The following is a 27,882-nucleotide window of genomic DNA, read 5'->3' as shown; positions in this document are numbered from 1 at the left end:
GGAAAAGCTATTCCAATTCTATTCTATTCTATTCTATTCTATTCTGTTCTGTTCTGTTCTGTTCTGTTCTGTTCTGTTCTATTCTCCTGTCCTGTCCTGTCCTGTTCCATTCCATTCCGTTCCATTCCACTTTATTATTCTATTCTGTCCTGTCCTGTCCTGTCCCGTTCCGTTCCATTCCACTCTATTATTCTATTCTAGTCTATTCCATTCCGTTCCGTTCCATTCCACTCTATTATTCTATTCTGTTCTGTTCTGTTCCCTTCCCTTCCTTCTGTTCTATTCCATTCCGTTCCATTTCATTCCATTCCACTCTATTATTCTATTCTATTCTATTCTGTTCTGTTCTGTTCTATTCTATTGTTCTGTTCTATTCTGTCCTGTCCTGTCCATTCTATTCCGTTCCATTCCACTCTAGTGTTCTGTTCTGTTCTGTTCCGTTCCCTTCCTTTCCTTACGTTCCATTCCATTCCGTTCCGTTCCGTTCTGTTCCCTATTCTCTTCTAAGGATTAGAGGAGTCAGTTGCCGAGCCTCTGAATTTTGATCACATGGCCACAGGGATACTGCCACGGTCATAAGTGTGAAAAACAGCCCTAGGCCCCCTTTTCTCAGTGCCATTGTGACTTCGGTCACTAAATGAACTGTTGTAAGTCGAGGACTACCCGAATACTTAGACACAACTCCGGGCAGCTTACAATCGAGTACAAAAACCTGCCGAAACGCAACGTTTGTTTGTTTATTTAGAGTTTTGGAGGCTCCGAACAACTGTGTGGAGCTTGTACGTGAAACACCGCAAGGAATAAGAAGCAACGTCCAGGATAACACGACACACACACAACGTTCCCCCCAAAACGAAGGCGGCCGTGACTTTGGGAGCCTTAAGCAGCCTCCTGCCGGCCTCCTTCATGGAGGGATTGGGGGATGCTGAGGAAGCCCTCCGGACTCCTCTTCCTCTTGTAGGGACTGTCCTCAAACTGCGGCTTCTCTTTCTCTCCCGGCTGGAGGCAGCAAAACATCCGTGCCAGGGCTGAGGGGATGGGCGAGGCAGAGGCCGAAGCCGCCCGAAGGACCTCCTTCACCTGCAGGATGGAGACGGAGGCCACCTCGGCAATGGAGGGCTCCGGATCGCTCAGCAGGCAATCGAGGCCTAGAACCAAAAAAGAAAAGACTTCAACTCCCAGCATTCCCCAGCCAGCTTGCTTCAAGATGGGTGGACTTCAACTCCCAGCATTCCCCGGCCAGCCTGCTTTAAGGTGGGTGGACTTCAACTCCCAGCATTCCCCGGCCAGCCTGCTTTAAGGTGGGTGGACTTCAACTCCCAGCATTCCCCAGCCAGCTTGCTTTAAGGTGGGTGGACTTCAACTCCCAGCATTCCCCAGCCAGCCTGCTTCAAGGTGGGTGGACTTCAACTCCCAGCATTCCCCAGCCAGCCTGCTTCAAGATGAGTGGACTTCAACTCCCAGCATTCCCCAGCCAGCTTGCTTTAAGATGGGTGGACTTCAACTCCCAGCATTCCCCAGCCAGCCTGCTTCAAGATGGGTGGACTTCAACTCCCAGCATTCCCCAGCCAGCTTGCTTTAAGATGGGTGGACTTCAACTCCCAGCATTCCCCAGCCAGCCTGCTTTAAGGTGGGTGGACTTCAACTCCCAGCATTCCCCGGCCAGCCTGCTTTAAGATGGGTGGACTTCAAATCCCAGCATTCCCCGGCCAGCCTGCTTTAAGATGGGTGGACTTCAACTCCCAGCATTCCCCAGCCACCCATGCTTACAAACAGAAATTAAAACAACAATTCAACAAAAGCTATAAATCTTCCTATGTGTTCTAACTCCCTGGATTTCAAAAAAAAAATCAAGTCCAAATAACACTAGAATTGCATATTAAACTAAATAATATATTTATATAGTTCTTCAACATATTTAATTGTTTAAGTGTCTTTATATGTATGTTTTTATTATATTCTAAGCCAGCCAGAGGCACTTCTACACAGGGGCGGCATATCAATGAAATAAATAAATACAGATAGTCCTCAACTTACATCCACAATAGAGCCCAAATTTTGGGTTACTAAGCAAAACATTCGTTAAGTGAGTTTTGCCCCGTTTTACAACCTTTCTTGCCACAGTTGTTAAGTGAATCACAGCCATTCTTAAGTTAGTAACGCGGTTGTTAAGTGAATCTGGCTTCCCCATTGACTTTGCTCGTCAGAAGGTCGCAAAGGGGATCACGTGAGCCCGGGATACTGCGACCGTCATAAATATGAATCCCTTGCCAAGCATCTGAATTTTGATCATGTGATCACGGGGATGGATTTAAGTGTGAAAAACAGTCCTATGTCACTTTTTTCAGTGCCGTCGTAACTTCGAACGGTCACTAAACAAACTGTTGTAAGTCGAGGACTACCTGCAGACCATAAATAAAACCTTTTCTTGAGAGGTGCGTGCAGGATGGGATTCCAGAATCAAAGTTGAAGATGGTTTTCCAGGCAGACTTTCCGCCTCTTTAAAGCCACTTGCAAAAGGCAGCCCTTGCTGGGAGCTGATTTATCCATTTATTTATTTATTTATTTATTTATTATTTTTATTTATTTATTTATTTATTATTATTATTATTATTATTATTATTATTATTATTATTATTATTATTATTATTATGTTCCTATATTCAGTTTTTATTCATTTATAATGTAGTCTACAAACAAAATACCAAAGTAAATAATAGGGAAGATAGGGAAGGAAAAAGGGAAGAGAAAAGTGGGGGAAGAGAAAAAAAGGGAAAAAAGAAAGAAACGACATTGACTTCCGACTCCGTTCGGTACTGTCGAATAAAATAATAACATCAAACCTCAACTTTTTACTTTTATACAGTAGTATAAACTAGTCAGCTATAGAAATGGTTAGTTTATACTACTATATAACAACACAAACCTATCTCTATGGAAATATGCCATTTCTATAACAACAAACCTATTGAATCGGTAAAACCCAAAATCAAAGTTTCATTTTTTTCCCCCCACCTCAAGCATAAAGTCCAGAAGCGGTTTCCAGGTAGAAATAAAAGTATTTGCAATTTTTTTTTCTTTAATTAAAGCAGTCCGTTGAGCCGTCTCTGCTAACTTCATCCATTTTTTCACATTTATTTATTAAATTTATATTGACATGCCGCCCATCTCACTTCGATGCCAGCTTCGTGAACCCTTGGCATTGCACTTGGGCACACCCGAAGTTCAAACACAACGACTTGCGAGGGTCTTATCCCCCCGGACGTGGCCCAATTCTGACTTTCTTCATCCATCCCCTGAGGAAGCCCCCCACCCCAATTTGCAAAAGGCTGCCTGGTATCTCCCCCCCCAGCCCCGCACATGCCCAGTGCCCTCTACCCTCGCTTACCCTGCTGAAGGGCGATCAGGGCTTCCTGGCTCAGCTGCTGGGCATCCATGTAAAAGGCAAGGAATCCTGTGTGGACAGGAAGGAGCAGAATTCGCATCTGGTGCCGCCTCGGAGTCTTAACCAATTCATCCGCCTCCCCCACCTCCTGGTGTCTCCAGGCTTGGCCGGCTGGCAGGATCTGCCCAGGATCGATTGAGATCTGCCCAGGCAGAATGCAGGTAGTCCTTGACTTACGACCACAATTGAGGCCAACATTTCTGTTGCTAAGCGAGACAGTTGTTAAGTGAGTTTTGCCCTGTTTTACGACCTTTCTTGCCACGGTTCTTAAGAGAATCACTGCAGTCGTTAGGTGAGTAACACCGTTGTTAAGTGAACCTGGCCTCCCCCACATTGACTTTGCTTGTCAGGAGGTCGCAAAAGGGGATCCCGTGACCCTGGGACATGGCAACCATCGTAAATGTGAGTCGGTAGCCGGGTGTCTGAATTTGTGACCACAAGGATGGCTGCGACGGTCATAAGTGTGAAAAACAGTCGTAAGTCACTTTTTTCAGTGCCATTGAAATGTTGACTGGTCACTAAACAAGCCGTTGTAAATCAAGGACTACCTGTACATCCTGACCGCGCAGGATTTGAATTCACACCCTATAGCGGGACTAGAACTCCCAGTCTCCTGGTTTCTAACCTGAGGCCTTCACCACTAGATCAACCTGTCTCTCAATTATTTAGAATATACCATTTTTCCACAAAACTTTACACCAGATGTTACAGTTTTCCCCATTAGTTGTATTTTATACTACACCTAGTATACTACGGGGACATTTTATAGTCCTCGACTTACGACCACAATTGAGCCCCAAATTTTCATTGTTAAACAAGGCCGTTGGTTAAGTGAGTTTTTCTCCATTTTACGGCTTTTTGTGGCCACAAGCGAAACACCACCATCATTAAGTGAATCACGCCGTCGTTAAGCGGAATCGGGCTTCCTCCATTGACTTTGCTTGTCAGAAGCCAGCTGGGAAAGTTACAAATGGGGGTCGCTTGAGCCCCGGGTCCGTGCAACCGTCGTAAGTACATGCCAGTTTCCAAGCGTCCAAATTTTAATCACCTTCAAGATCAATACAGCTAGTCCTCGATTTACAATCGTTCATTCAGTGACCGTTCAAAGTTACAACGGCACTGAAAAAAGGGACCACTTAGGACCGTTTTTCATACTTACGACTGTTGCAGCACCCCCCACGGTCACGTGATTTACATTCGTATGCAACTGACTCACATTTACGACGGTTGCATCGCCCCGCGGTCACATGATCCCCTTTCGCAACCTCCTGACCAGCAAAGTCAAGGGGGAAAGCCGGATTCACTTAACAACTGTGGGACTCACGTAACAACCGCAGCGATTCACTAAACGACGGTGGCAAGGAAGGTCGTAAAATGGGGCAAAACTCACTTAGAAAGAGAAATTTGGGGCTCAATCGTGGCCGTAAGTCAAGGACTACTTGCAAAAAAAGTGGCGAGAAAAGTCGTAAAATGGGGCACAACTCCCTTAACAAATCTCTCACTTGGCATCATAAAAATTTGGGGCTCAATTGTGTCCGTAATGACTACCTGAATTGGGGATGCTGCAACAGTCGCGAGTGTGAAAAATCTGGTCCTTTTCAGTGCTGTTCTCACTTGGAACGGTCACTAAGTGAATGGTTATAAGTCGAGGACTGGAAGGGGGCATCAGCATGGCTGGTGAGAGATGGCTGGCTTCGACCCAGCATCATCTGGAGAACGGGGGGGGGGGCAGAACACCTGTCCAGGTTGAAGCTGGAAAGGGTCCCTTTCCCACCAGGTGGATACCCCCGCCCCTCACCTGCAAAGACCCCGGCCGCCCTGCGCAAGGGGGCTTTGGAGCTCTTCAGGTAATCCAGCGTACAAGACAGGAAAACCAGGATCTTGTCAGGGTACCACTGAACCTGGAGAGAGAAAGGGGAGGGGGCTGCCCTGAACCTCTTAGCAAGGAGAGAGAGAGAGAGGAGACGGGGGGAGAGAGAGAGAGAGAGAGAGAGAAGCATTTGCAAGGGGGCAGCCAGGAGTGGGGCAGACCCCTGGCGAAGAGGGTTGGATGGCCTGCATACCCAGGATGCCCGTCCTTTGGAGGGTGGGTGGGGGGAATGGTACCATTCACCTTGGGATGGCACACAAGGAAAGCAGACAATACCAATTCAGAACAGAGCGGGATGGGACCTTAGAGGTCTTCTAGTCCAACCCCTTGCCCAAGCAGGAGACCCTAGACAATTTGGCTGTCCAGTTTCTTCTAAAAAACAAACAAACAACCTTTCACCTACAATTTCTAGTGGCAAGCTGTTCCACCGGTTAACGGTTCTCACTGTTAGGAAGTTTCTCCTTAATTCCAGGTTGCTTCTCTCCTTGATTAGTTTCCATCCCTTACTTCTTGACCTGCCTTCTGGTGCTTTGGAAAACAGGTTGAACCAACCCCCTCTTCTTTGGGGCAGCCCCTCAAATGTTGGAAAACTGCTATGAGGTCCCCCAGTAGCCCTTCGTCTCATCCCCATGGCCATTTGAGGGCTCCTAAGGGCATCAAATTACGCCCCACTCCTGGACAGTGCTGAAACCAGCTGGTAGATCCCAGGGGAAGTTTGTCAATGGGGTGGAGTGAGGGGGGGGGATTTCCTCAGAGAAGGGGTCTATCCATCCCCCACCTACCAGGCTCTTGCAGATTTTGTCCAGGGCTTTCTGGCAGTCACAATAGGCCAAGGTCAAAATTTCCAACCCAAGATTCCAGGCCAGAAAGTTATTGCATCGGGCCAAAGTCCACTTGTAGGTCTGTGTCAAGGACAAAGAGGGACGGGGAGGGTTCTTCTCAGGCCAGATGTGCAACCCAGATGTGCTTCTGTGTCCTTCTTGTAAGCCGCTCGCCTTCAGCTCTCCCAGATGTGTGGTTAAAGCGGCACTGCATCTGGGAGCTATCCGAGGGAAGTGTCCCCCATCCCAAGTGGCCTCTTGCCACCTCCCCCCACGATCTTGGGGAGCAAAGCCAGGGTCTTAGGCCAATGCCCCCTGCCCCAGGGAGACCCAAAGCTGAATTCTGCCCCAGTGAGTTTGCAACAGCCCCTTCTGGAAACCTCCCCGGAGAGGAAGCTCTTACTTCGACCACTTGCTGGCTGGGGTCGCACAGATGGAGGACGAAAGGTACTAAGTGTGTCAGGATTCGCTCCCGCATCTGAGCTTTGTGCCGGACATTCACCCAAGGCAGCAGCTCCCCGAACAGGCGGACGGCCAGAGAACGCTCCGGCTCTCGTTCCTGGACAGAAGGAGAAGAAGGTGGGCATTTTTTTAAAATGAAAAGATAAAATAAAATTTAAAAATAAAATCAAACATCCACATCTGCTTTTCCTAAGTCCTTGGGAAGGAGGCAGAACAAAACTGCAAAATCCAGGCTGAACATCTGGCCGACTGTGCAACACCAACCACCATAGTAATATAATTTAAAAAAAATAAAATAAAGAGGAATAACGAAAAGAACAAATCCATCAAAAAGAAAACAAACAAACAAACAGTCAGAAGAATAATTTGGGGTTCTAACTAGAGTCGGGGTTGCGCAAGAATAAATAAAAATGAGATCCGGACAGCTGTAAGGAAAAAAGAAATATTTATTCCTAAAAGTAAAGATTTTGCCTTTAAGGGCAGCTGTGGAGAAATGGGGTACAGAGCAGTGGTGGGTTTTTGCTACCAGTTCTGTGGGTGTGGCTTGGTGGGCGTGGCATGGCTTGCTGGGCGTGGCAAGGGAAGGTTACTGCAAAATCCCCATTTCCTCCCAATCAGCTGGGACTTGGGAGGCAGAGAATAGATGGGGACGGAGCCAGTCAGAATTTTTACTACCTACCGGTTCTCCGAACTAGTCAAAATTTCCGCTATTGGTTCTCCAGAACTGGTCAGAACCTGCTGAAACCCCACTCTGGTACAGACCCCCTCTTCTTTGGGGCAGCCCCTCAAATAGTGGAACACTGCTATCATGTCACCCCCAGTCCTTCTTTTCTCTAGACTGGCCAAACCCAAATTCCTGCAACCGTTTTTCATTATGTTTTAATCTCCGGGCCTTTAATCATCTTACTTGCTCTTCTTGACACTTTTCCCAAAGTCTCAACATCTTTTTTGTAATGTGGGGACCAAAACTGGATCGAGGGGTGGCCTTACTAAGGCTTTATAGAGCGGTACTAATCCTCCACGTGACTTCGATTCTATGCCTCTGTTTATACAAGCAAGGATTGCATTCGCGAAACCCTAAAGCGCCAGAGCAGGTCTCCCCAGAAATAAATAGGATTTTCCCTCCAGCTCCCCGCCACCCTCAGCCTTACGTCCTCCAGGAGAGGCCGGAGTTTCTTTGCGACGAGGACGCACAGGGAGCCCACGTAGAGCCTCCGCTGGTGGTGGCTCAGGATCTTCGGCAGCGCTCCGAGGGTGTCTCTCACCGTCTTCTCGTGAGCCTCGTTCAGACCTCTCAGCATTTTGGAGACCAGGCCTTCCAGGGACCTCAGCTGCAAGGAGGGAAACCAGGCCCTAAAACCCCATCCCCAAAGCCCACCCAAGGACCCCCATGCTTGGAGATCAAGGCGTTCTGAATCGGAATCAAATGAGGGGCAAGTCTCCCCCGGTTCCCTTTCCAGCAGCTCTCCAAAATCATCATCATCTTGTTTTAAGGACCCCATAATCCCTTGCGAGGTGGAGTCTGGGCAACTGAATGGAGCTGGGCGTTTAACTGGCCGGATGCCCTTCTTGTCGCCAATGCGGTGTTATATTCAGCAGATTTATTCTCAGTGTGCCCAGAGAAATATCTGCCTCTACCTAGGATCGAACTCACAGCCTCCTGATTGTGAGGCGAGAGCACCGCCTCTAGGCCACCGCACCACTCGTCATTTGCTATTCTAATGGTGATGGGTCAATCCTATTATGTCCTAAGGGTCATGTCCTGTTCTTAGAATTTGGGCGGGGGGGACGTAAATTTGGGCGGGGGGGGACATAAATTCTTAATCCCGTCATTTGGAGGTGAAGGTGTTTTGTTTGTGAATAGGCTGGCCTGGATTTCTTAAAAGGGCACAAAACATCCATCTCTAAAGACTTCAGGCATCTGCTGGAGGCTGTTAAGAAGGACTGGGGCTGCTTTCTGCCTTTAAGAACGTGTTTCTCCATTTCTCCTTTGGGGAAATACAATATTCTGTCTCTTTTAATATCCCCCAAAATAATTCATTCCTGGAGTGTGTGCGTGCGTGATTACTTCTCACTACACCATCTTCTTGGGAAGGGTCTGGAGAACCTGGAAATCGGCTGCCATCTGGGGATTTAGCTCATGAAAGGAACAGCTTTTTCAAGGACTGGGAACCACCTTCGAATGCCCCCCTCCCCGGTCAGGACCCCCCAATTTACCTTCTGCTTCTGCAGCGCCAGGTTTTCCAATCCCTGGAAGCTGAGCCAACGGACCACTGGTTGGGGGTCTGCCTGCCACTGCTCCAGCTTGGCCAGGACTCTCCTCTTGGGGACCAGCCGGATGGAAACCTTGCTGCAAAGAAACTTCCCAGCCAGCCAGCGTCAGACACGGGCCGACGGTGGGCCCTGGAGCCATAAGCCAGTGGTGGGATTCCTGAGGGCCACAGCTCCAAGGTCATCCAAAAGGAGTGAGGGGTGGAACTCGGTGGCAACGCCAGAAGCAACGGCTGGATGCCAGGAGAAGCCTCTGGTGGACCCAAGAGAGCAGGACCTCTCCAGGACCAGGTTCTCCTGACTTAGCCTTCATGATCAACCACTTCTGATCCACCTTTGCTTTAGGAGCCCCCAAGCCGGAGAAGCAGAGATGAGTCCTATAGACTAGAGCAGGGGTCTCCAACCTTGGCATCTTTAAGCCTTGGAGGACTTCAACTCCCAGAATTCCCCAGCCAGCTTTGAAGTCCTCCAGGCTTAAAGTTGCCAAGGTTGGAGACCCCTGCTATAGAGTCAGACTCCTCTCTTCCGTCCCCTTGCCACCCTACACGCCTCCGGTGCCCTAGACTTACCCCTGCAAAAAGCGCTTTGGCTGTCAAAGCCCTTTCTTCCTCCTGGGCATCCAGTCGCGGGATGACCTCTGCCAGCAGCCCCAACAAATGATGGTTTGTGACGGTCGCCAGGATTCTGGGAAGATAAAGAGGCCCCCACCCACCATGCTGAGAGGTTACTGTCATATATTCTTAAAAAATTTTAAATCTTAAGTTCTTGAGTTCGCAGTATGTCTGCTTCTTTTTTTACTAATATACCTGGAACTCGTATTTTTAGAATAGTTTGTAATATGTATTTTTATAGATAGATAGATAGATGATAGATAGATAGATAGATAGATAGATAGATAGATAGATAGATAGATAGATAGAAATGTTATTTTTTAGTATAATAATTCCATCTTCTATTAAACAGTGTATTGTCTGGGTACAAATATCTTTGTGCAGTAATAATCAAAATTTACAGCAGTTTTCCTTACATTAATGCTAATTTTCTAATTTTACAATACTAATATTGAACATAATAAATATATTTACTCCCTCTTAACATACCTTCTAATAAGAATATAATAGTTATATTAAACATACTAATCCTAATAGTCATAATAATAATAATAATCCTGTTTTCTCTTTTAACATATTTTCTACTCTTCATTAATCATCTTCTTTTATTTCCCTATTTCTCTCTTCGGTTTTTATTTTCTAACCATCGATAAAATAATCCCCATGTCGTGTAGTATTCAGTTTGTTCTTTCTCCTTAATTGCAAGTGTTAATCTATTCATTTCTGCACATTCTAATATTTTCATTTTTATATTTTAAATAATAATTTTAAATAATAATACATAAATAATAAACAAATAATAATTTTAAACAATAATTTTAAATAATATTTGATTATTTAATAATAATCACATTCTCATCCGTAGGGGATCTCTTCACTTTTCCAGTTTTGTGCGAACACAATTCTAGCTGCAGTTAATACATGAATAATTAGATATGCATTCCCCTTACTATAGTTTCAGGTAAAACCCCCAACAAAAACATTTTCTGGTTTGAAGTCAATGTGCTGTTTTATCATCTATTTGAGTCACGTATGTATTTTTGTCCAGTTTTTTTTTTTTTTTTTGCTTCTACGCATGTCCACCACATATGATAATAAGACCCAGGCAGAGGTGAAATGCTCCCGGATCAGACCGGACTGCCTGATCTGGTAGCGATATTCCCCTGTGGTTTGGCGATCCGGTAGCAATTGCCGCCCAGGAGCCTTGATAGTACAGGGGTTTAGTGCACCCTGTTATTAACACAGCTGTCTGCAATTTCTGCTGGTTCGAATCTCTCCAAGGCTCAAGGTTGACTCAGCCTTCCATCCTTTCTAAGGTAGGTGAAATGAGGACCCAGTTTGTGGGGGCAATAAGCTGACTTTGTATAAAATATACAAAAGAATGAAGGCTATTGCTTAACGCATTGTAAGCCGCCCTGAGTCTCCGGAGAAGGGCGGCATATAAATCAAATTAAATCAAAAATCAAATTATTTCCTGGTTTTAAACAGGTAGTACTTTTTACCTTTTTTTACCTTCTGTGCATGCTTCCGAACCAGTAAGGAAGGTAAGTAGATTTCACCCCTGGGCACAGGTATCTGGTGGCACTTCCAACATTTAGCTGATTTATCTTTAAACATCTATGCCAGTGTTTCTCAATCTTGGAAGCTTGAAGATGGGTGGACTTCAACTCCCAGAATCAGCGCTGGCTGGGGGATTGAATCAGCGCTGGCTGGCTGGAGTTGAAGTCCACCCATCTTCAAGCTACCAAGGTTGAGAAACACTGATCTATGCCAAGGTTACTTTCATCGGACAAGTGAGCGGATGGTTTCCTCGGGATCAGGAGCTCAGGAGCATCTGCTTACCGAGCGAGGAGGACCACGCCTCTCAGGTGTTCCTCCTTGCTGGAGAGGAGACTCCAACCCTTGTTCATCTCCATGCCTAGCAGGACCTTGTAGTTGTGGTCTCGGAGCATCAGGGTCCTCAGCGTATCTACTGCGAACCTGCACAGGCAACAGAAGGCTCAGGGAGAAAGACCTCGGACAATGGGCACCTACCTATCCAACCACGTGAAATCTATAGGTGGAGAAAAGCAAGGTTTGACACCTGGGCAGGAAAAGACAAGTACAGATTAGGGGAAACCTGGCTCAGAAACGGTCTCTGTAACAGTAACAGAGTTGGAAGGGGCCTTTGGAGGTCATCTAGTCCAACCCCCTGCTCACGCAGGAGACCGATACTAGGGATTTGAACCGCCAACCTTTCTTATTATAACCAAATTTTTTTCCCCCATGCTATCATTGATTCTTTAACTTGTTCTTCTTCCAGTTTTGCTTCAAGTAAATATCCATATAGCTTTTTAATTATATGGTCATCTGAACCCATTAATATCTTGTCTAAACCAGTCGAAACACTATAAATACCTTCTTGTTTAAAGTCTTCTCGATATCTGGAAAGTATTTGCATGTATGAAAACCAATTTATCTTAATTCCCTGATCTTCTAAGTTTTGTTTCAATTTAAGTTCACCTTTTTCATCCAATAATTCATTACATCTAACAATTTGTTCCCCTTCAAATACCACTGGATAAGAAAAAGCTTCAATTATAGATACCCAGACTGGAATCTTCAGATAATGGTACTTTTTGATCTTCTCCCATGTCTAAAATACCCCTGAATTTTAGTTCCTTTATACCATAAGAAAGCATGCCATCCCATCAGCAAATCATGTCCCTCCAAATTTAATATTCTAGTATTTTTCAATATCGACAAGCTCAGCGTCTTAGCCACTGAGCCACCTAGGGAGCCGCCGTGAGAGGGACCTTGGAGTCCTAGTGGACGATCCCTTAAATAGGAGCCAGCCGTGTGCAGCAGCAGCCAAAAAAGCCAAAGCAATCCTTTGGTTGTATAAATAGAAGCATAGGATCAAAATCGCGTGAATATTCATACCGCTTTATAAAGCCTTAGTAAGGCCACACTCGGAATTCTGCATCCAGTTTTGGTCACCGGATTATAAAAAAAAGATGTTGAGAGTTTGGAAAAAGTGCGGAGAAGAGCAACTAAAATGATCGAAGGCCTGGAGACTAAAACATAGGAAGAACGACTGCAGGATTTGGGTTTGGTTAGTCTAGAGAAAAGAAGGAGTAGGGGGGACATGAGATCAGTATTCCAGTATTTGAGGGGCTGCCCCAAAGAAGAGGGGGGTCTATTTATTTTCCAAAGAACCAGAAGGCAAGACAAGAAGAAATGGATGGAAACTAATCAAGGAGAGAAGCAACCTGGAATTAAGAAGAAACTTCCTAACAGTGAGGACAATTAACCAGTGGTTAATTGGGTGGGTGAAATCCAGCAGGTTCTGACAGGTTCTGGAGAACCGGTAGCGGAAATTTTGAGTAGTTCGGAGAACCGGCAAATACCACCTCTGGCTGGCCCCAGAATGGGGTGGGAGTGGAGATTTTGCAGTATCCTTCCCCTGCCACGCCCACCAAGTCACACCATGCCCACCAAGGCATGCCCACAGAACCAGTACTAAAAAAATTTTGGATTTCACCACTGGAGAGAAGCAACTTGGAATTAAGGAGAAACTTCCTAACAGTGAAGACAATTAACCAGTGGAACAGCTTGCCACCGGAAATTGTAGGTGGAAGGGTTTTTGTTTTTTTAAAGAAGTGACTGGACAGCCACTTGTCTGAAATGATCTAGGGTCTCCTGTTTCAGCAGGGGGTTGGATTACAAGCCCCCCCCCCAAGGTGCCTTCCAGCTCTATTCTGATTGAAAGAGGATTTGGGGGGTCTTCATTGGCGTCAAGGGAGAGAAGCCCAGACAGGCGCATCTTAAGTCGCAGGGGGGGGGTGTCTCCCCCATATAATCACCTCACATGTTCAGCAACCACATATTTGCAGTGGACAGCGGGATGGCCGTTAGCCCTGCCACTGGAGCCGGCTGTTTGCTGCGTCCAGCCTTCCTCCTTCTCCTCCTCTTCTTCCTCCTCCTCCTCCTCCTCCTTCTGCCCGTAGCCTGGAAGCTGCACCAGGAAGTGGATCTGGGTCAGGATAGCCAGGAAGAGGGTGGGGTAGAAACCATGGATGGCTCCTGTGCAGGTGAAGAGTTTCAACATTTCGCCCAGCGCTCTCATAGCCTAGGAAAGTAAAAAGAAAAAGAAACATTAAGATGCAGGAAGGTTGGTGCTCCCTGAGCTCTGTGGTTTCCTTGCAGACGTTTCATGGCCCAACTAGGGAACCTCATCAGTGCAAGAAGGGAGTGGGGTTTGTGGGGAGGAGGAGGAGGAGGAGGAGGATGTGGGGTTTGTTAGGAATATGGTTTAACTAACCTGTTGGGTTGGCAATATATAAACTATCAATGTAGCTTTAAGACTGCTGTATTGCATCATACTGTGTCCTGATTGGTTAGCTCTGTTGCTAATGTCCTTAAGAGGGAGCAAGAAACATGGTTTGTTCTTTTTGCTGTTCTTGCTCTCTGATATTGCTGTATGCTACTGTTTGCAACTCCAGAAGAACTGTTTACTTTGAATGACTAAGACAACTGGTAAGAAGACTTTGTTATTGGACTATCGTTCTGGCTATATCTCCTGATTTATCTGTTTATGACCTGGACTGTTTATTGGACTATGCTTTCTTTTTCTTGCAAGTAAAATATATCACAACTCAGTGTATCTGTATGTTGACTGTGCTTATTCATAACTACTCTCAGTCGTTTTCATGTGCACACCCTTGCTACTCAAGGGTTGCTCTGCAAATTTCTTAACAGGGTTCTTGGTGCTTTCTAAACTTGGTGGTTTTCTTGCAGTCGTTTAATGACCCAACTATAACATCGTCAGTGGTAGAAGGAAGTAGGGTTTGTGGAGAAGAGGAGAAAGAGGAGGAGGAGGAGGAGGAGGACTGTGGGGTCCATAGTGCTCTCTGAGCTTGGTGGTTTTCTGGCAGACGTTTCATGACCCATCTATGTATCATCATCAGTGCTAGTAGGGAATGAGGTTTGTTCTCTGTTTATATTCAGTGACTTGCACTGTCACTTTTTAATTAGTCTGTTGTTTATTGTTTAACACCAGACCCACAATCAAGCACTCAACAGTACCCCAACTACCAATTCAGACAACCAAATAGTAAACAACAGCCTAATCAAGAAACCCATCAACATTGACAGGGCAAGTCACTCTATATAAACAGAGAGCAAAACCAACTTCCTTCTAGCACTGATGTTACCTAGTTTGTTTATTTATTTATTTATTTATTTATTTATTTATTTATTTATTTATTTATTTATTTATTTATTTATTGGTTCGATTTATATGCTGCCTTTCTCCGGAGACTCAGGGCGGCTTACAATGCGTTAAGCAATAGCTTTCATACTTTTTTGTATATACCTGCCTAGTAGGGCTTTTGGCCCCCCCTAAGTGGTGTTCTATTTTATACAAAGTCAGCTTATTGCCCCTACAAACCGGGTCCTCATTTTACCTACCTCGGAAGGATGGAAGGCTGGGTCAACCTTGAGCCTGGTGAGATTTGAACTCGCAGTAATTGCAGGCAGCTGGCAGCTAAGTGCTACTTAACAGCACTTTAGTCCACTGCACCATCAAGGCTCTTGGGTCAAGAAACATCTGCAAGGAAACCACTAAGCTCAGTGACCAGCAAGGACCCCACAATCCTCCTCCACATAAAACCCCACTCCCTTCTTGCACTGATGATGTTCCCTAGTTGGGTCATGAAAATTCTGCAAGAAAAACCACTAAAATCCGGGAGCACCAAGGACCCCACACTTCAACCCTGAGTTGCAAATATTCTCTTCTACAGTATGTTATTCAGCCACAAATAGTCCCAGGTCCCTCAGAGTAGATGGACGAGAGGTATAAGGGCCGGTGTGGCCTGCACTGTCTTTGGTGCACCAGGCAGCATCCGAATGAGTGGGTGGGGATGGCCACTCCAGGGGTGGACCAAGGGCCTCCAGCTGCAGAGCAGAGGTGAAAGACCCCAACCCAACCAGCCCTGGGTTGCTTAGAGATGTCTCCAGGGGTGGCCACAGTCAAGATGGAATCACAGGGGCGTAAATTAATCCCACCACATTCCATAATGTATGCCAGGGAGTTTTGATCAAAGCACCGTGGCCGCCATCGTGACTTTTCCGACCACATCTTGAAGACGCTGGGAATTCTGGGAAGTGACCAACAGAACAGAAGTTGCCTTCAGAAGTTGTGGGAGCTTCATCACTGGGAGACTGAACTGCCATCTTACAGAAATGGTGTAGGATCTCCTGCTTGGGTAGGGAGGGTGGACTAGATGACCTACAAGGAGTGGTGAAATTCAAATTTTTTTACTACCGTTTTTGTGGGCTTTACTACCGTTTTTGTGGGCGTGGCTTGGTGGGCATGGCAGGGGAAGGATACTGCAAAATCTCTATTCCCACTCCACTCTGAGGCCAGCCAGAGGTGATATTTGCCGGTTCTCCGAACTACTCAAAATTTCCACTATCAGTTCTCCAAAACCTGTCAGAACTTGTTGGATTTCACCCCTGCCTACAAAGTCCCTTCCAACTCTGTTAGATAGATAGATAGATAGATAGATAGATAGATAGATAGATAGATAGATAGATAGATAGAGTTGTGGCCCGCCAGCGGCCTGCATGGATTGTGGCTGATCCCGACGACGAGGAGGCTAGTGTGGTGTTGCGCCAGCAGCCTGTGCAGCTGGCGCTCGAGTCGGACAGCGAGGAGGCTGAAGAGGATGTGGTGCCAGAAGCAGAGACTCAGCCAGGGCCTTCAGAACCTCCAGAGGCTCCTTCAAGTGAAGAGAGTGAAGTGGAGGAGCCTCTTCTCAATGCTCGAGCACGCAGGGCTGCCAAAAGGCAGGAATGGCTACTCAGGAGGAGGAGGAGGTCTCCTCGAGAGTAAGGTTTGGGGTTAATTGGCCACTCCCTTAGCCTATTTAAGTTCGCACACAGATAGCAAATGTTGCTGGAAACAACGTTTGGTCCTACGCAGAGCATTTTGAGAGTGAGTTTTTTGTTACAACTTGGTTTCTGGGCTGATTGCCAACCCTTGTCGGACTTTGTTTAATCTCTGTAATTCAGAGCAGGCTGATAAGGACATTTGTGGTTAAAGCCTGCATTTTGAAAGGGGTCTGTTTGTATTAAATGGAGTTTTTGGAGCTGTGTGTGTGCTACACTTCTTGGATCCGTAGCTGGGGCAGAACAGATAGATAGATAGACAGAAAGACAGATGGATGGATGATAGAAAGATGATAGGTAGAGATGATAGATTGAAAGATCAATAGATCGATAGATGAATGGATGGGTGGGTGGGTAGATAGATAGATAGATAGATAGATAGATAGATAGATAGATAGATAGAAGTTTAATCACTGGACTGCCATCTGTCAGAAATGGGGTAGTCCTAGGGCTTATTTTCCAGTTAGGTCTTATTTTCATGGGAACACGGTACCTCTAATTATGCTAGCAAGGTTCTGGGATTGTAGCCTTAAAAGTCCTGTCGTTTTAGCCTTCCTGGGGAAGTTCATGCTCTAGTCTGGTCTGGTCTACCTCGCAGGGCTGACACTTACTGCCAAAGGAGCCAGCCACTCCTCGTAACCGGTGCCATCTCCGGCGCTGCAGCTGTGCTCGGGCAGGCTGGCTCTCCGTTTCAACTCTCGGAGCAAATACCACATGACTTTGGTGTTCGTCTCCGGGACCGTGCAAAGACTTTTCCACATTTCGGAGGCCGTGCTGTGAAACGGAAGGGTGGACAGGTGTGACTTGGCCCATGGGCTGAGACGGGTGAGGGAAGCAGCTTGCCTTCAGAAGCTCTGGGAGCTTCATTCCTGGAAGCTTTCAAGAAGAGGCTGAACAGTCACTTGTCTGAAATGGAACGGTGTAGGGTCTCCTGCTTGAGTGGGGGCTGGACTAGATGATCAACAAGGTCCCTTCCTACTCTGTTATTCTAATCAGTGGAAGGACTTGCCTCCAGAAGTTGTGGGTGCTTTCAAGAGACTGGACTGCCATCTATCAGAAATGGTGTAAGGCCGTGATGGCAAACCTATGGCACCCATGCCCAAGGTGCCACGCAGAGCCATCTTTCCAGGCACGCAAGCTGTCGCCCAACTCACCTGCAGCTGTGTATGCACGCGTGCCACAGCTGGTGTTCAGGCCTCTGGGGCACATACATGCAATTCAGGGGACCCAGCTGGTCTTTGGACCTCTCCTGCGCATGCACACATGTTTGTGCGTGTGCGTGAGAGTACTCTCGTGCAGCCTGCGCATGTGTAGACAGCGTTTGCATTCGTGCAATGCGCAGATGGTGCAATTGCACGAGCAGCGCATGGGGAGGAGCGCGAAGCATACAAAGAGCACGAAATGCGTACTTGTTCGGCATTCGGTGAGTAAAAGCTTCGCCACCACTGGTGTAGGGTCTCCTGCTTGGATTGGGGGTTGGACTAGATGACCTATGAGGTCCCTTCCAACTCTCTTCATCTTCAGCCCCGTTGGGGGGGGTTAATAATGAAGCCAGAAGATAAAGAAAACTCTGAGACGGGACCAGGTGCTCAGACACCAAACTGCATTGCTGAGAAAACAATCGGGAAGTTCCCAAGGAGGCCAAAACCTCTTCCTTCAGGAGAAGACTTTTGAAGAGGGAGCCCCTCAAAGCCCCCCCAACCTGCCCAGGATCTTTCTTTTTTTTTTTTTAATCATTTATTTAAAATTATATAAAATACAAAAAAGGAAAGAAAATAGGAAATCAAGGGAGGGAAAGGGAACGGGGGAAAGTGGGTGTGAGACAGTGGTGGGTTTCCCATTACGTTACTACCGGTTTGCCCCATGCGCACATGCTCGCTTAGTACACACATGTGCACCTGCCATCCGTGCATGTGGCCAGCCTCAAAAACATGCCTAAATAGGATGGCATAGACCAACGATTTCCGCTACCGGTTCAGGCAAACCGGTCTGAACCAGCTAAACACCTCTGGTGTGAGATACAAGGGGGAAGAGAAAAAGAAAGAAAAGGGGGCATTGACTTCCAACTCTTCCTGGCACAGTACAAGATAAACCTACTCCAGCCTCAACTTTTTCCTTTTACACATTACTATATAACTACCAGAGGTGGGTTTCAGCAGGTTCTGACCAGTTCTGGAGAACCGGTAGCGGAAATTTTGAGTAGTTCGGAGAACCGGTAGTAAAAATTCTGACTGGCCTCACTCCCATCTATTCTCTGCCTCCCGAGTCCCAGCTGACTGGGAGGAAATGGGGATTTTGCAATAGCCTTCCCCTGGAGTGGGGAGGGAATGGAGATTTTGCAGTATCCTTCCCCTGCCACGCCCACCAAGCCACGCCCACAGAACTGATAGTAAAAGTTCTGACTGGCCCCACCCCCATTTATTCTCTAGTCTCTGCCTCCCAAGTCCCAGCTGATTAGGAGGAAATGGGGATTTTGCAGTAACCTTCCCCTGCCAAGCCCACTAAGCCATGCCCACCAAGCCATGCCACGCCCACCAAGCCATGCCACGCCCACCAAGCCACACCCACAGAACCGGTAGTAAAAATTTTTGAAACCCACCACTGATAACTACTCATTTCTATAACACCAAAATCTTGCTAATCAACACAACTGAGATCAAAGTTTCATTTTTTTTCTTCACAAGCAGAAATTCCAGAAGTGATATCCAAATAAGAACCCATTTTCCTCTTTAAGTAAGTAATCAATTTAACCATTTAAATAATCCATTCCTGCTTTATCTTCCTTGCTATGGAAATAAGGTGTATTTCTTGTGGCACCTGGTGATCTTCCTGAGCTGTCACCATTTTTATTTACAACATTTATTGTATTCTTTCAAATTCTTTGGCCTTACTGAAAGAAAAGGCCGTTGCAAGGTCACACTATGGAACTGCACAACTATCCAGCCTGCAAAGTCAGGGACTGTTACCCAAGCAATGTGTTAGCACCTAATTGGACACTCAAAGATAAGCAAGGTGGAAGGTGGGAACAAGGGAAAAGTAAACCACGTGAAAATCCCAGATCCAGTTTTGCTTCTGCTGTAACCGCTTGGCTTTAATACAATGTACTTTTCTAAGGAGCCGAAAGTTTTCCTTTCCTAACTGACCAGGTTGGGACAACTGACAGACACACTCAGTGTCTGGAGGGGATCCTGTTTTCTGGTCAGCATGACAGGCGCATCGGAAACCCCAGGGAACTAACTGTTCCTGTTTTTCAGAGAAGTATAGTAAAGAACATATATATTTGATAATACATGTTATAACGGTGGCAAGAATGATATTTGCACAAAAGTGGAAAGCAGAAAAAACCCCTACAAAGGGAGAGGTAATTAAGAAAATATTGGAATGTGCAGAAATGAATAGGTTGACATTGGCCATTAAAGGGAAAACAGAATTGGAGTATTACAACATTTGGGGGAAATTTTATCAATGGAGAGAAAGTGAGTATAGACAATAAACATGGTAAAGACAAGAATTTTGAGATGAATATGTTGCAGTATGTTAAAATTAAATGAAAAAAAGGAAAGATAAATATATATATGTTAAGAAATGATGATAAACTTTGAAGATTTGATGGCACAAAAGTTATACATGGATGATACATGGATTGATTAATAATGTACAGGAATATTAGAAGAGGAATAATTGTAAACTAACAGAAGAAAAGAAGAAGGGGAAAAGGAGAGGAAGAAGGAAGGGGAAAGAAGAGTAGGAGAGAGGGTAAGAAGGGGAGGAAGAAGAGAGGAGAGGAAGTAGAAAGGGAAAGGAGAGGAGGAATGAGGAAACTCGAAAGAAAAGAGGAGAAAGAAGGGAAGAGAAAAAGGAAATGTTGTAGTAAAACAAAGGAAGGAAATGGCAAAAGAGCAGACCCAAACAATTCATTAATTAGCTAATAGAAGTTAATGAATAAGATGAACGAACAATGGATAAGAATAGATAAAAGACTGTACATTTAAAGATGCTGATAAAAAATAAAAATATTTTTTTTTTCAAAACAAAAAAAGAAAACCCAGGGAATTGGTTGGGAAGCCAGTTGCTTGGACTGCTAATTATGGATCTCCCCTTCTGAAATGCAGGCCGGTGAGGGGTCATTACCTGTTGCAGGGCAGGGAGTGTTTCAAGAGGCTGGAGACCACGTCTTCAGGTGACACCTCTGCTAGAGAAGTCACAACGTTCAACGCCGCCCTCCGAGCTCTGCCCACGGGGATACTGCTGATCTCCCAATACAGCTGTTCCACTATTTCTGAGACCTGCAGAAGAACGATGGAAGAGAGAGATGGGTACAGGGCCACAAGTTGGGGGAATCGGGAGCTTCAGCAGTGACCCTGTTGGGGTTCTCCAGGAGCCTTCAGAAGTTCTTCTTCCAAGACCGAGTTCAAGCAGCACCCACGGTCCAAGACGTGGGAGGAACCGCTTTATGCTGCTTTGGTAAGATCACATCTGGAATCCTGCATCCAGTTTTGGTCACCACGATGTAAAAAAGATGTGGAGACTCTGGAAAGAGTGCAGAGAAGAGCAACAAAGAGGATTAGGGGGCTGGAGGCTAAAACCTATGAAGAACGGTTGCAGGAACTGGGTATCTCTAGTTTAATGAAAAGAAGTAGGGTGACACGATAATATCTTCCAATATTTAAGCGGCTGCCACAAAGAAGAGGGAATCAACCTATTTTCCAAAGCATCTGAGGGCAGGACAAGAAGTTTTAGATGGAAACTTATCAAAGTGAAATCCAACTTAGAACTAAGGAGAAATTTCCTGACAGTGAGAACAATTAATCAGTGGAACAGCTTGCCACTAGAAGTTCTGGATGCTCCAACACTGAAGTTTTAAAGAAGAGATTGGATAACCATTTGTCTGAAATGATCTAGGGCAGGGGTGGGCATCTGTGGCCCTTTTACAACCTGTGGACTTCAACTCCCAGAATTCCTAAACCAGCTGTCTCAGGAATTCTGGGAGTTGAAGTCCACAGGTTGTAAAAGAGCCACAATTGCCCACTCCTGGTCTAGGGTCTCCTGCTTCAGCAGAGGGTTGGGCTAGATGACCTTCAAGGGCCTAGGTCCCTTCCAATTCTGTTATTCTGTAAACATTCAGTTACTGTATTTGCACCTGACACAAAGTGTGGCCTTGTCTGGTTGAGTTGAGTTCCAGTTGGATTCCAGAAGTCTCTGAGTTGAGATTTCTGGAACCCAAGAATAAAAAAGATCAACCTAGATCCAGAAATGGATAGTAGGAACATCTCTATTGCTGGAGGTCGCTCCAGCCCCTCTCCTGAAGCAGAGCGTTGACCAAGAATATTGTTTTCTACTGCACATTTTATCCTCCTATGTTCCATGTTATTTCGTTTAAAATAAGGAGCTCAAGGGGGCTTCCAGAATAACAGAGTTGGAAGGGACCTTGGAGGTCTTCTAGTCCAACCCCCTGCTCAAGGCAGGAGCCTCATATCATCCCAGCCAAATGGCTGTCCAGTCCCTTCTTGAAAAGCTCCAGTGATGGAGCACCCACCACTTCTGGTGGCAAGCTGTTCCACTGGTTAATTCTCCTCCTTGTCGGGAAATGTCTTATTTCTTTCTTCAATGTTGATCTGAGAGCAGTGACTGGCTCAAAATCACCCAGGATTTCTGTGGTTGACCGTGGATTCAATCAGATTCTCTTTAATCAACAAGTCAACCGCTGAGCTACTGGTGACCCCGTGAATCTCAACAAACATGGAGCCCTGTCCCTCCCGGGATGATTCGGGAAAAAGAGTTGGAGAAGACCACCCCACAAACAGTGATTGCAGAGTGGGGTGTTTCAAATAATTTAACAACCGGTTCTCTGCAATAATGACCTGCTGGGTGGGTGTGGCCATGGTGGGCGTGGCCAGTGGGTGTGGCAGGCAGCACTCGGCCTCCTGCACCCCCCCTGGGAGCGAAAACGGGCCTCTGGGGGGGATGCGCCACTCCCCGCACCCCATTTTGACCCTAGGAGGTATGCGTGCAGTCTTGGATTCTCGCTGGGGACACCATCTTCTGGCTGGTTCAGACCAGGGGTGAAATGTTCCTGGTTCGGACCGGATCGCCTGATCCGGTAGCGATGGAGGCGGGTGGTTCGGAGAACCGGTAGGCAAAAATCCCTGCCCCCCCCCATGCCCACCTGAGCCGCACAATCAGAGGCTTTTTTAAAAAAATTTTAAAAGCATTTTTTCTACAACCTCTTCCGCCGAAAAAATACTTTTAAAAGTAAAAAAAAAAAGCCTCTGATGATCGCGCAGCTCAGCTGGGATCGTCAAAGGCTTTTAAAAGAAAAAAACCCCCTTTTTTTCTTTTAAATGCCTCTGACGATCCCAGCTTTTTAAAAAAGCCTCTGCCGATCAGGCAACTCAGCTGGGATCGTCAGAGCCTTTTGAAAGCATTTTTAGAATGTAGAAAAAATGGTTTTAAAAGTAAAAAAAAAAAAAAATTAGCCACACCTACCCAATCACATTAACACCCCCCCCCAAGCCATGCCCACAGAACCGGTAGTAACAAATTTTAGATTTCACCATTGGTTCAGACTTTAAGAAGCCTCTCACCTTGTCCTTCAAATCAGTTTTCTGTTCGTGCAAAATCACGGTGAGCTTCACTGCAGTTGCATTCAGGAGGGTCTTCTCGCAGGTCTTCAGGCTACCCACCGTGGACAGCAGGACATCCACGGGAGAGGCATAGCCAGGTGTGACCTCCGGGCCCTGCAATAAACAAGAAATGGATGGAGATTACAGGTAGTCCTCAACTTACGACCTCAATTGAGCCCATGGTTTCTGTCGCTAAGCGAGACGTTCCTTCGGTGAGTTCTGCCCCCATTTTGCGACCTTTCTTGCCACAGATGTTAAGTGAATCACTGACATTCATAACACGGTTGTTAAGTGAATCTGGCTTCCCCAGATCCCAGAAAAATGGGATCGCGTGACCCCGGGGATACTGCAACCGTCATAAATATGGGTCAATTGCCAAGCGTCCGAATTCTGACCACATGATCACAGGGATGCTGCAACGGTCGTAAGTGCGAAAAACGGCCATAAGTCACTTTTTTCAGTGCTGTTGTAACCTTGAATGGTCACTAAATGAACTGTTTGCAAGGAATATCTGTATTTTTCATCCATCTTTCTCAATCTTGGCAACTTGAAGATAGGTGGACTTCAACTTCCAGAATTCCCTAACCAGCATGGGATTCTGGGAGTTGGAAGTCCACAAGTGTTAACATTGCCAAGATTGGACAACCTTTCCCCCCCGCACCGTCATAGACAAATCACTGCAAAGCTGGCTGGGGAATTCTGGGAGTTGAAGTCCACCCATCTTCAAGTGGTCAAGATTGAGAAATGTGGCTCTAGAACAGGGGTCTCCAACCTTGGCAACTTTAAGACTTGTGGACTTCAACTCCCAGAATTCCTCAGCCAGCAAAGCTGGCTGAGGAATTCTGGGAGTTGAAGTCCACAAGTCTTAAAGTTGCCAAGGTTGGAGACCCCTGTTCTAGACAACTGTTCCCCCATAACACAAAAACTCTAAAGTTTCTTCCCCATCGTTTGGCAAATGCCCCATATTTTTTTGCACAAGTCACATCCCTACTTTGTGGGGTGAGGATGATGGAAAGGAGCAAGGAACGACTTCCCTTATAAAGCATAAATGAAAGTTACAGAGATAACAGGAAGCATGGCAAAGGAGCGGTGCGGTGACCTAGAGGTGGTGCTCTTGCCTCACAATCAGGAGGTTGTGAGTTTGATCCTAGGTAGAGGCAGATATTTCTCTCTCTGGGCACAATGAGAATATATCTTCTGAACAAAACTCTGCATTGGTGACAGGAAGGGCATCCGGCCAATAAAACACTCAGTTTCATTCAGTTGCCCAAACTCCACCCCACAAGGGATTATGCGGTCGTTAAAAGATAATGATGATGATGACAGGGAGCAGCAGGGACACTCAGGGACAAGTATATCCCAGAAGAAATGCCAATACCTGGGAGCCTTCGTTTTCCTCCTCCTGAGTTGGGCAAGTGACCCCTGATGGAGCCAGGTTCATTCCTTCTCCAGAGGATTTTGGGGCTTTAGTCTTCCTTTCTTCCTGCACCTGAGCAGGTGCCTCCTGATCCACCAGGCTCAGGTCTTCAACCAGTTCTCCAAAAGCAGAACCGTTTGGCTCGGACATCTTCTCCAACTTTGCTTCCTGACCACAGAAGACTTGGTCATCCACGGAGAGAAGACGGTCTGGTTTAACAGCGTCAAACCCAACGTGGACTCCGACAGAGTCTGTCCTTGGTTTGGTCGTTTCCATCCATGCGTTGAGCTCGTCTGTCTTGGTGGACATTTTGAAGACCTTCTCTTTAAGGTTTCTTCTGCAGGACCTGGAAAGGATTTGGAAAGGACTTGGAAAGGATTTGGAAAAAGACTTAGCGGAGGAGCTTATCTCGAGACACGGAAAGGTCAACAGTTCCTCAAAGGCCTCAGAAGTTTCTCCAGGAGGAATAAGAAGGTCTTCCCCTCTCTCAATAAATTTAATGTATTGACCTATGAAAAAATAAAGAAGAAAATGGAGCAGAAGAAGGAAGACATAAATAAAACTCACTCTATTTGGAAGAATAAAGAACATTTGTAGGTCAGGGTTGAAATGAGGCCTCCTTGGTGCTCTAGGTTGTTTTCTTGCAGACATTTTATTACCCAACTAGGTAACAGCATCAATGCTTGAGGTTTATTGAGAGGAGGAGCAGGAGGAGGGCGTGGAGGGAGAGGACGAGGACTGTGCGGTCCTTGGTACTCTCTGAGCTTACTTGTTTTATTGCAAATATTTCATGACCCAACTTGGTAACATCATCAGTGCTAGAAGGGAATGGGGTTTGTGGAGAGGAGGAGGGGGAGGGGGAGGAGGAGGAAGAAAAGGAGCAGGAGGAAGACTGGAGTTCTTGGGGCTTTCTGAACTAGGTTGTTTTCTTGAAGACATTTAATTACCCAACTAAGTAACAGCAGCAATGCTAGAACAGAGTGGGGTTTGTGGAGAGGAGGAGGAAGAGAGAGGAGGAGGAGGAGGAGGAGGAGGAGGAGGAGGAGGAGGAGGAGGAGGAGGAGGACTGTGGGATCTAGGGTGCCCTCTGAGCTTGGTTGTTTTCTTGCAGACGTTTCATGACCCTACTTGGTAACATCATCAGTGTTAGAAGGGAGGAGGTTGAGGAGAGGAGGAGAAATTGGAGGAGGAGGAGGAGTTTGAGGAGGAGGAGGAAGATGAGGAGGACCACTTTTCGTCGGGCCTTGAAAACTCATCTATTTCATCTAGCCAGGCTGGCTTGATCCCATCCTTTCGGTTTTAATTTGAAATTGGTTTTAACTGGGTTGTTTTAAATTGTGGGCCGAAATTATTTAATATCTTTTAAACTGTTTTTAAATTTTATATGTTATGTTTTATCTCGGCTGTTCACCGCCCTGAGTCCTCTTGGAGAAGGGCAGTATAAAAATCAAATAAATAAATGGGGTCCTTGGTGCTCTCTAAGCTTAACTGTTCGTTTGCAGATGTTTCATTACCAAACTAGGTAACATCATCAGTATTAGAAAGGAGTGTTAGAAGCAAACCCCACTCTGTTCTAGCACTGATTGGGTTGCCTAATTTGGGTCATGAAACATCTGCAAGAAAACAGCCAAGCTCAGAGTTCACCAAGGAACCCAATTTGGAAGAGGCACTTACAGTACGTCGCTTTTAACCGTCTTATTGTAAGTCTGGTACTGAGGAGTCAATACGAAATGCTTGCATCTACCACTGTTCGTTTTTTAACTGCGTTGCTTAAATTATTAAAGGGGATTAACTGTTTTAAACTACAGCATTGCCAGAAAGGATGTCCACTCTTCGTTTGGGCCTGATGAACTTGTTCAACGGAGCAGCTCAGTGTGGACCAAACCAGTGATGAAACCTACTCTCAACATCTGTCTTCTGTCTGTCTTTACCTTGGACGTCTTTACAGTGGACAAGATGAATAGTTTGAATCTCTTACTCCTTCCCTGTGGTCCTCATCCTTCCCTTTACGCCATCCTTCCTCTACTCAACTATGCTGAGCACGTGAAACAGAATAACAGAGTTGGAGGAGACCTTGGAGGTCTTCTAGTCCAACTCCCTGCTCAGGCAGCAAACCCACCTAGTGTCAGGTTTCGGTGTCATCTCAAATAAATTGCATTTCCAAACAAATAGTCTTTGATGAAATCTTTCATTTATTAAGCACAACAATCTGTCCCTGATTATGTCGTAGCCAACACTGACTTCCTGACCCCAAAACCTTCCCTTTCCGTTCCCCAATTCTCTGCGTCTCATTGGCCATCTTCCAAATCACTCTCCCCATATCTACTACTTCAGCTCCCAGGAATGTCCCCCCTCCCATCTCATCTCCTAGGGGATATTATCTTCAGGGAAAATAAGTAGGTGAAAAGCCAAGCGTCCTCTTGCCAAGCTGCCCCCTCTTCTCCTCCTTATGTCAGCACTGGAACGAATGTAGTTTGGAGTGCTGACACCTAGACCATTTCAGACAAGTGCTTGTCCAATCTCTTCTTAAAAACCTCCAGCGATGGAGCATTCACAACTTCTGGACAGAAGCCAGAATTGTTCTCCCTGTCAAGAAATTTCTCCTTAGTTCTAAGTTGCTTCTCTCCTTGATGAGTTTCCACCCATCGCTTCTTGTCCTGCCTTCTGGTGCTTTGGAGAATCGCTTGACTCCCTCTTCTTTGGGGCAGCCCCTCAAATCTTGGAAGACCACTATCATGTCTCCCCTAGACCTCCTTTTCATTAAATTAGACATACCCAGTTCCTGCAACCGTTCTTCATATGTTTTAGCCTCCAGTCCCCTAACAGCAATCTAGAAAGGATGGCACCATCGAAATGGGTCTTTCTTAGGAGCTCTCACCAGTCTTCCTGCTTTCCCTCCTTCGGAGAACTTTTCCACCTGGAGAAAGCAAGACCACCACTCTCTGGGTTTTCATCCATTGGGGAGAGAGAGGAGAACTGTTAGCTTTTCAAAGATCTGGAATCATACAATACCATGGCGATTCTCCCATCACCGTGGCTGCTCCAGCAACGAGGTTCAAAGCAGGTGGAACTGAGTTGTAACTGAGGAGATGGCAGGACAGGACCGCAAGATCTTCTCATGAATTGAATCTTCATTCATTCATTCATTCATTCATTCATTCATTCATTCATTCATTCATTCAGAACAGTGTTTCTCAACCTTGGTAGCTTGAAGATGGGTGGACTTCAACTCCCAGAATCCCCCAGCCAGCGCTGCTGCCTGGGGGATTTCTGGGAGTTGAAGTCCACCCATCTTCAAGCTTCCAAGGTTGAGAAACACTGATTTAGAACAATTGTATAGCTGTCCATATTTTAACCAGCTCTGAACAGGGCCCAATTTTTTTTCCGTGTCCCAGTTCTGTGCTTTCTTTAATCAAGGGAAGAGAGGGT

The 27,882-nt window shown here is 46.1% G+C and overlaps 1 protein-coding gene and 1 long non-coding RNA gene across 3 annotated transcripts; one reads left to right on the top strand and one right to left on the bottom strand.

Moving 5' to 3' along the window:
- Positions 1-724: 724 nt before the first annotated feature.
- On the bottom strand, positions 725-27,498 carry MROH6 (maestro heat like repeat family member 6). Of its 2 annotated transcripts, XM_087891406.1 has the most exons (15): positions 27,332-27,498; positions 24,415-24,962; positions 22,998-23,150; positions 20,545-20,699; positions 17,025-17,187; positions 13,326-13,591; positions 11,323-11,460; positions 9,439-9,553; positions 8,816-8,959; positions 7,750-7,929; positions 6,540-6,695; positions 6,098-6,217; positions 5,244-5,346; positions 3,389-3,454; positions 725-1,148 (listed from the first exon to the last, which is right to left on the bottom strand). In XM_087891406.1, the coding sequence occupies exons 1-15, from the start codon at positions 27,405-27,407 to the stop codon at positions 880-882; spliced, it is 2,652 nt and encodes an 883-aa protein (XP_087747532.1). In that variant the 5' UTR covers positions 27,408-27,498; the 3' UTR covers positions 725-879. The 2 variants fall into 2 exon arrangements, with proteins under 2 accessions (XP_087747532.1, XP_060537765.2); XM_060681782.2 differs by lacking the exon at positions 27,332-27,498 and having other exon boundaries at positions 24,415-24,933.
- On the top strand, positions 20,782-26,430 carry LOC132709080 (uncharacterized). The gene is made up of 2 exons (XR_009620123.2): positions 20,782-20,877; positions 26,262-26,430. It is a non-coding gene; the product is annotated as an uncharacterized LOC132709080 (long non-coding RNA).
- Positions 27,499-27,882: the final 384 nt, after the last annotated feature.

The sequence above is a fragment of the Pantherophis guttatus genome, chromosome 3 (genome assembly GCF_059756535.1).
Source record: "Pantherophis guttatus breed Tessera chromosome 3, ASM5975653v1, whole genome shotgun sequence".
Lineage (NCBI taxonomy): Eukaryota > Metazoa > Chordata > Lepidosauria > Squamata > Colubridae > Pantherophis > Pantherophis guttatus.
This window is presented reverse-complemented; position numbering and strand designations above follow the sequence as displayed.

Excerpts from the sequence above, each read along its gene's own strand:
- MROH6 (XM_087891406.1), bottom strand. The coding sequence starts at position 27,407 with ATGAAAACCCAGAGAGTGGTGGTCTTGCTTTCTCCAGGTGGAAAAGTT. Across the intron at positions 20,700-22,997 it reads AAACTGATTTGAAGGACAAG|GTCTCAGAAATAGTGGAACA; the intron begins GTGAGAGGCTTC and ends GTTCTTCTGCAG. Across the intron at positions 17,188-20,544 it reads CACTCCCTGCCCTGCAACAG|CACGGCCTCCGAAATGTGGA; the intron begins GTAATGACCCCT and ends TCCGTTTCACAG.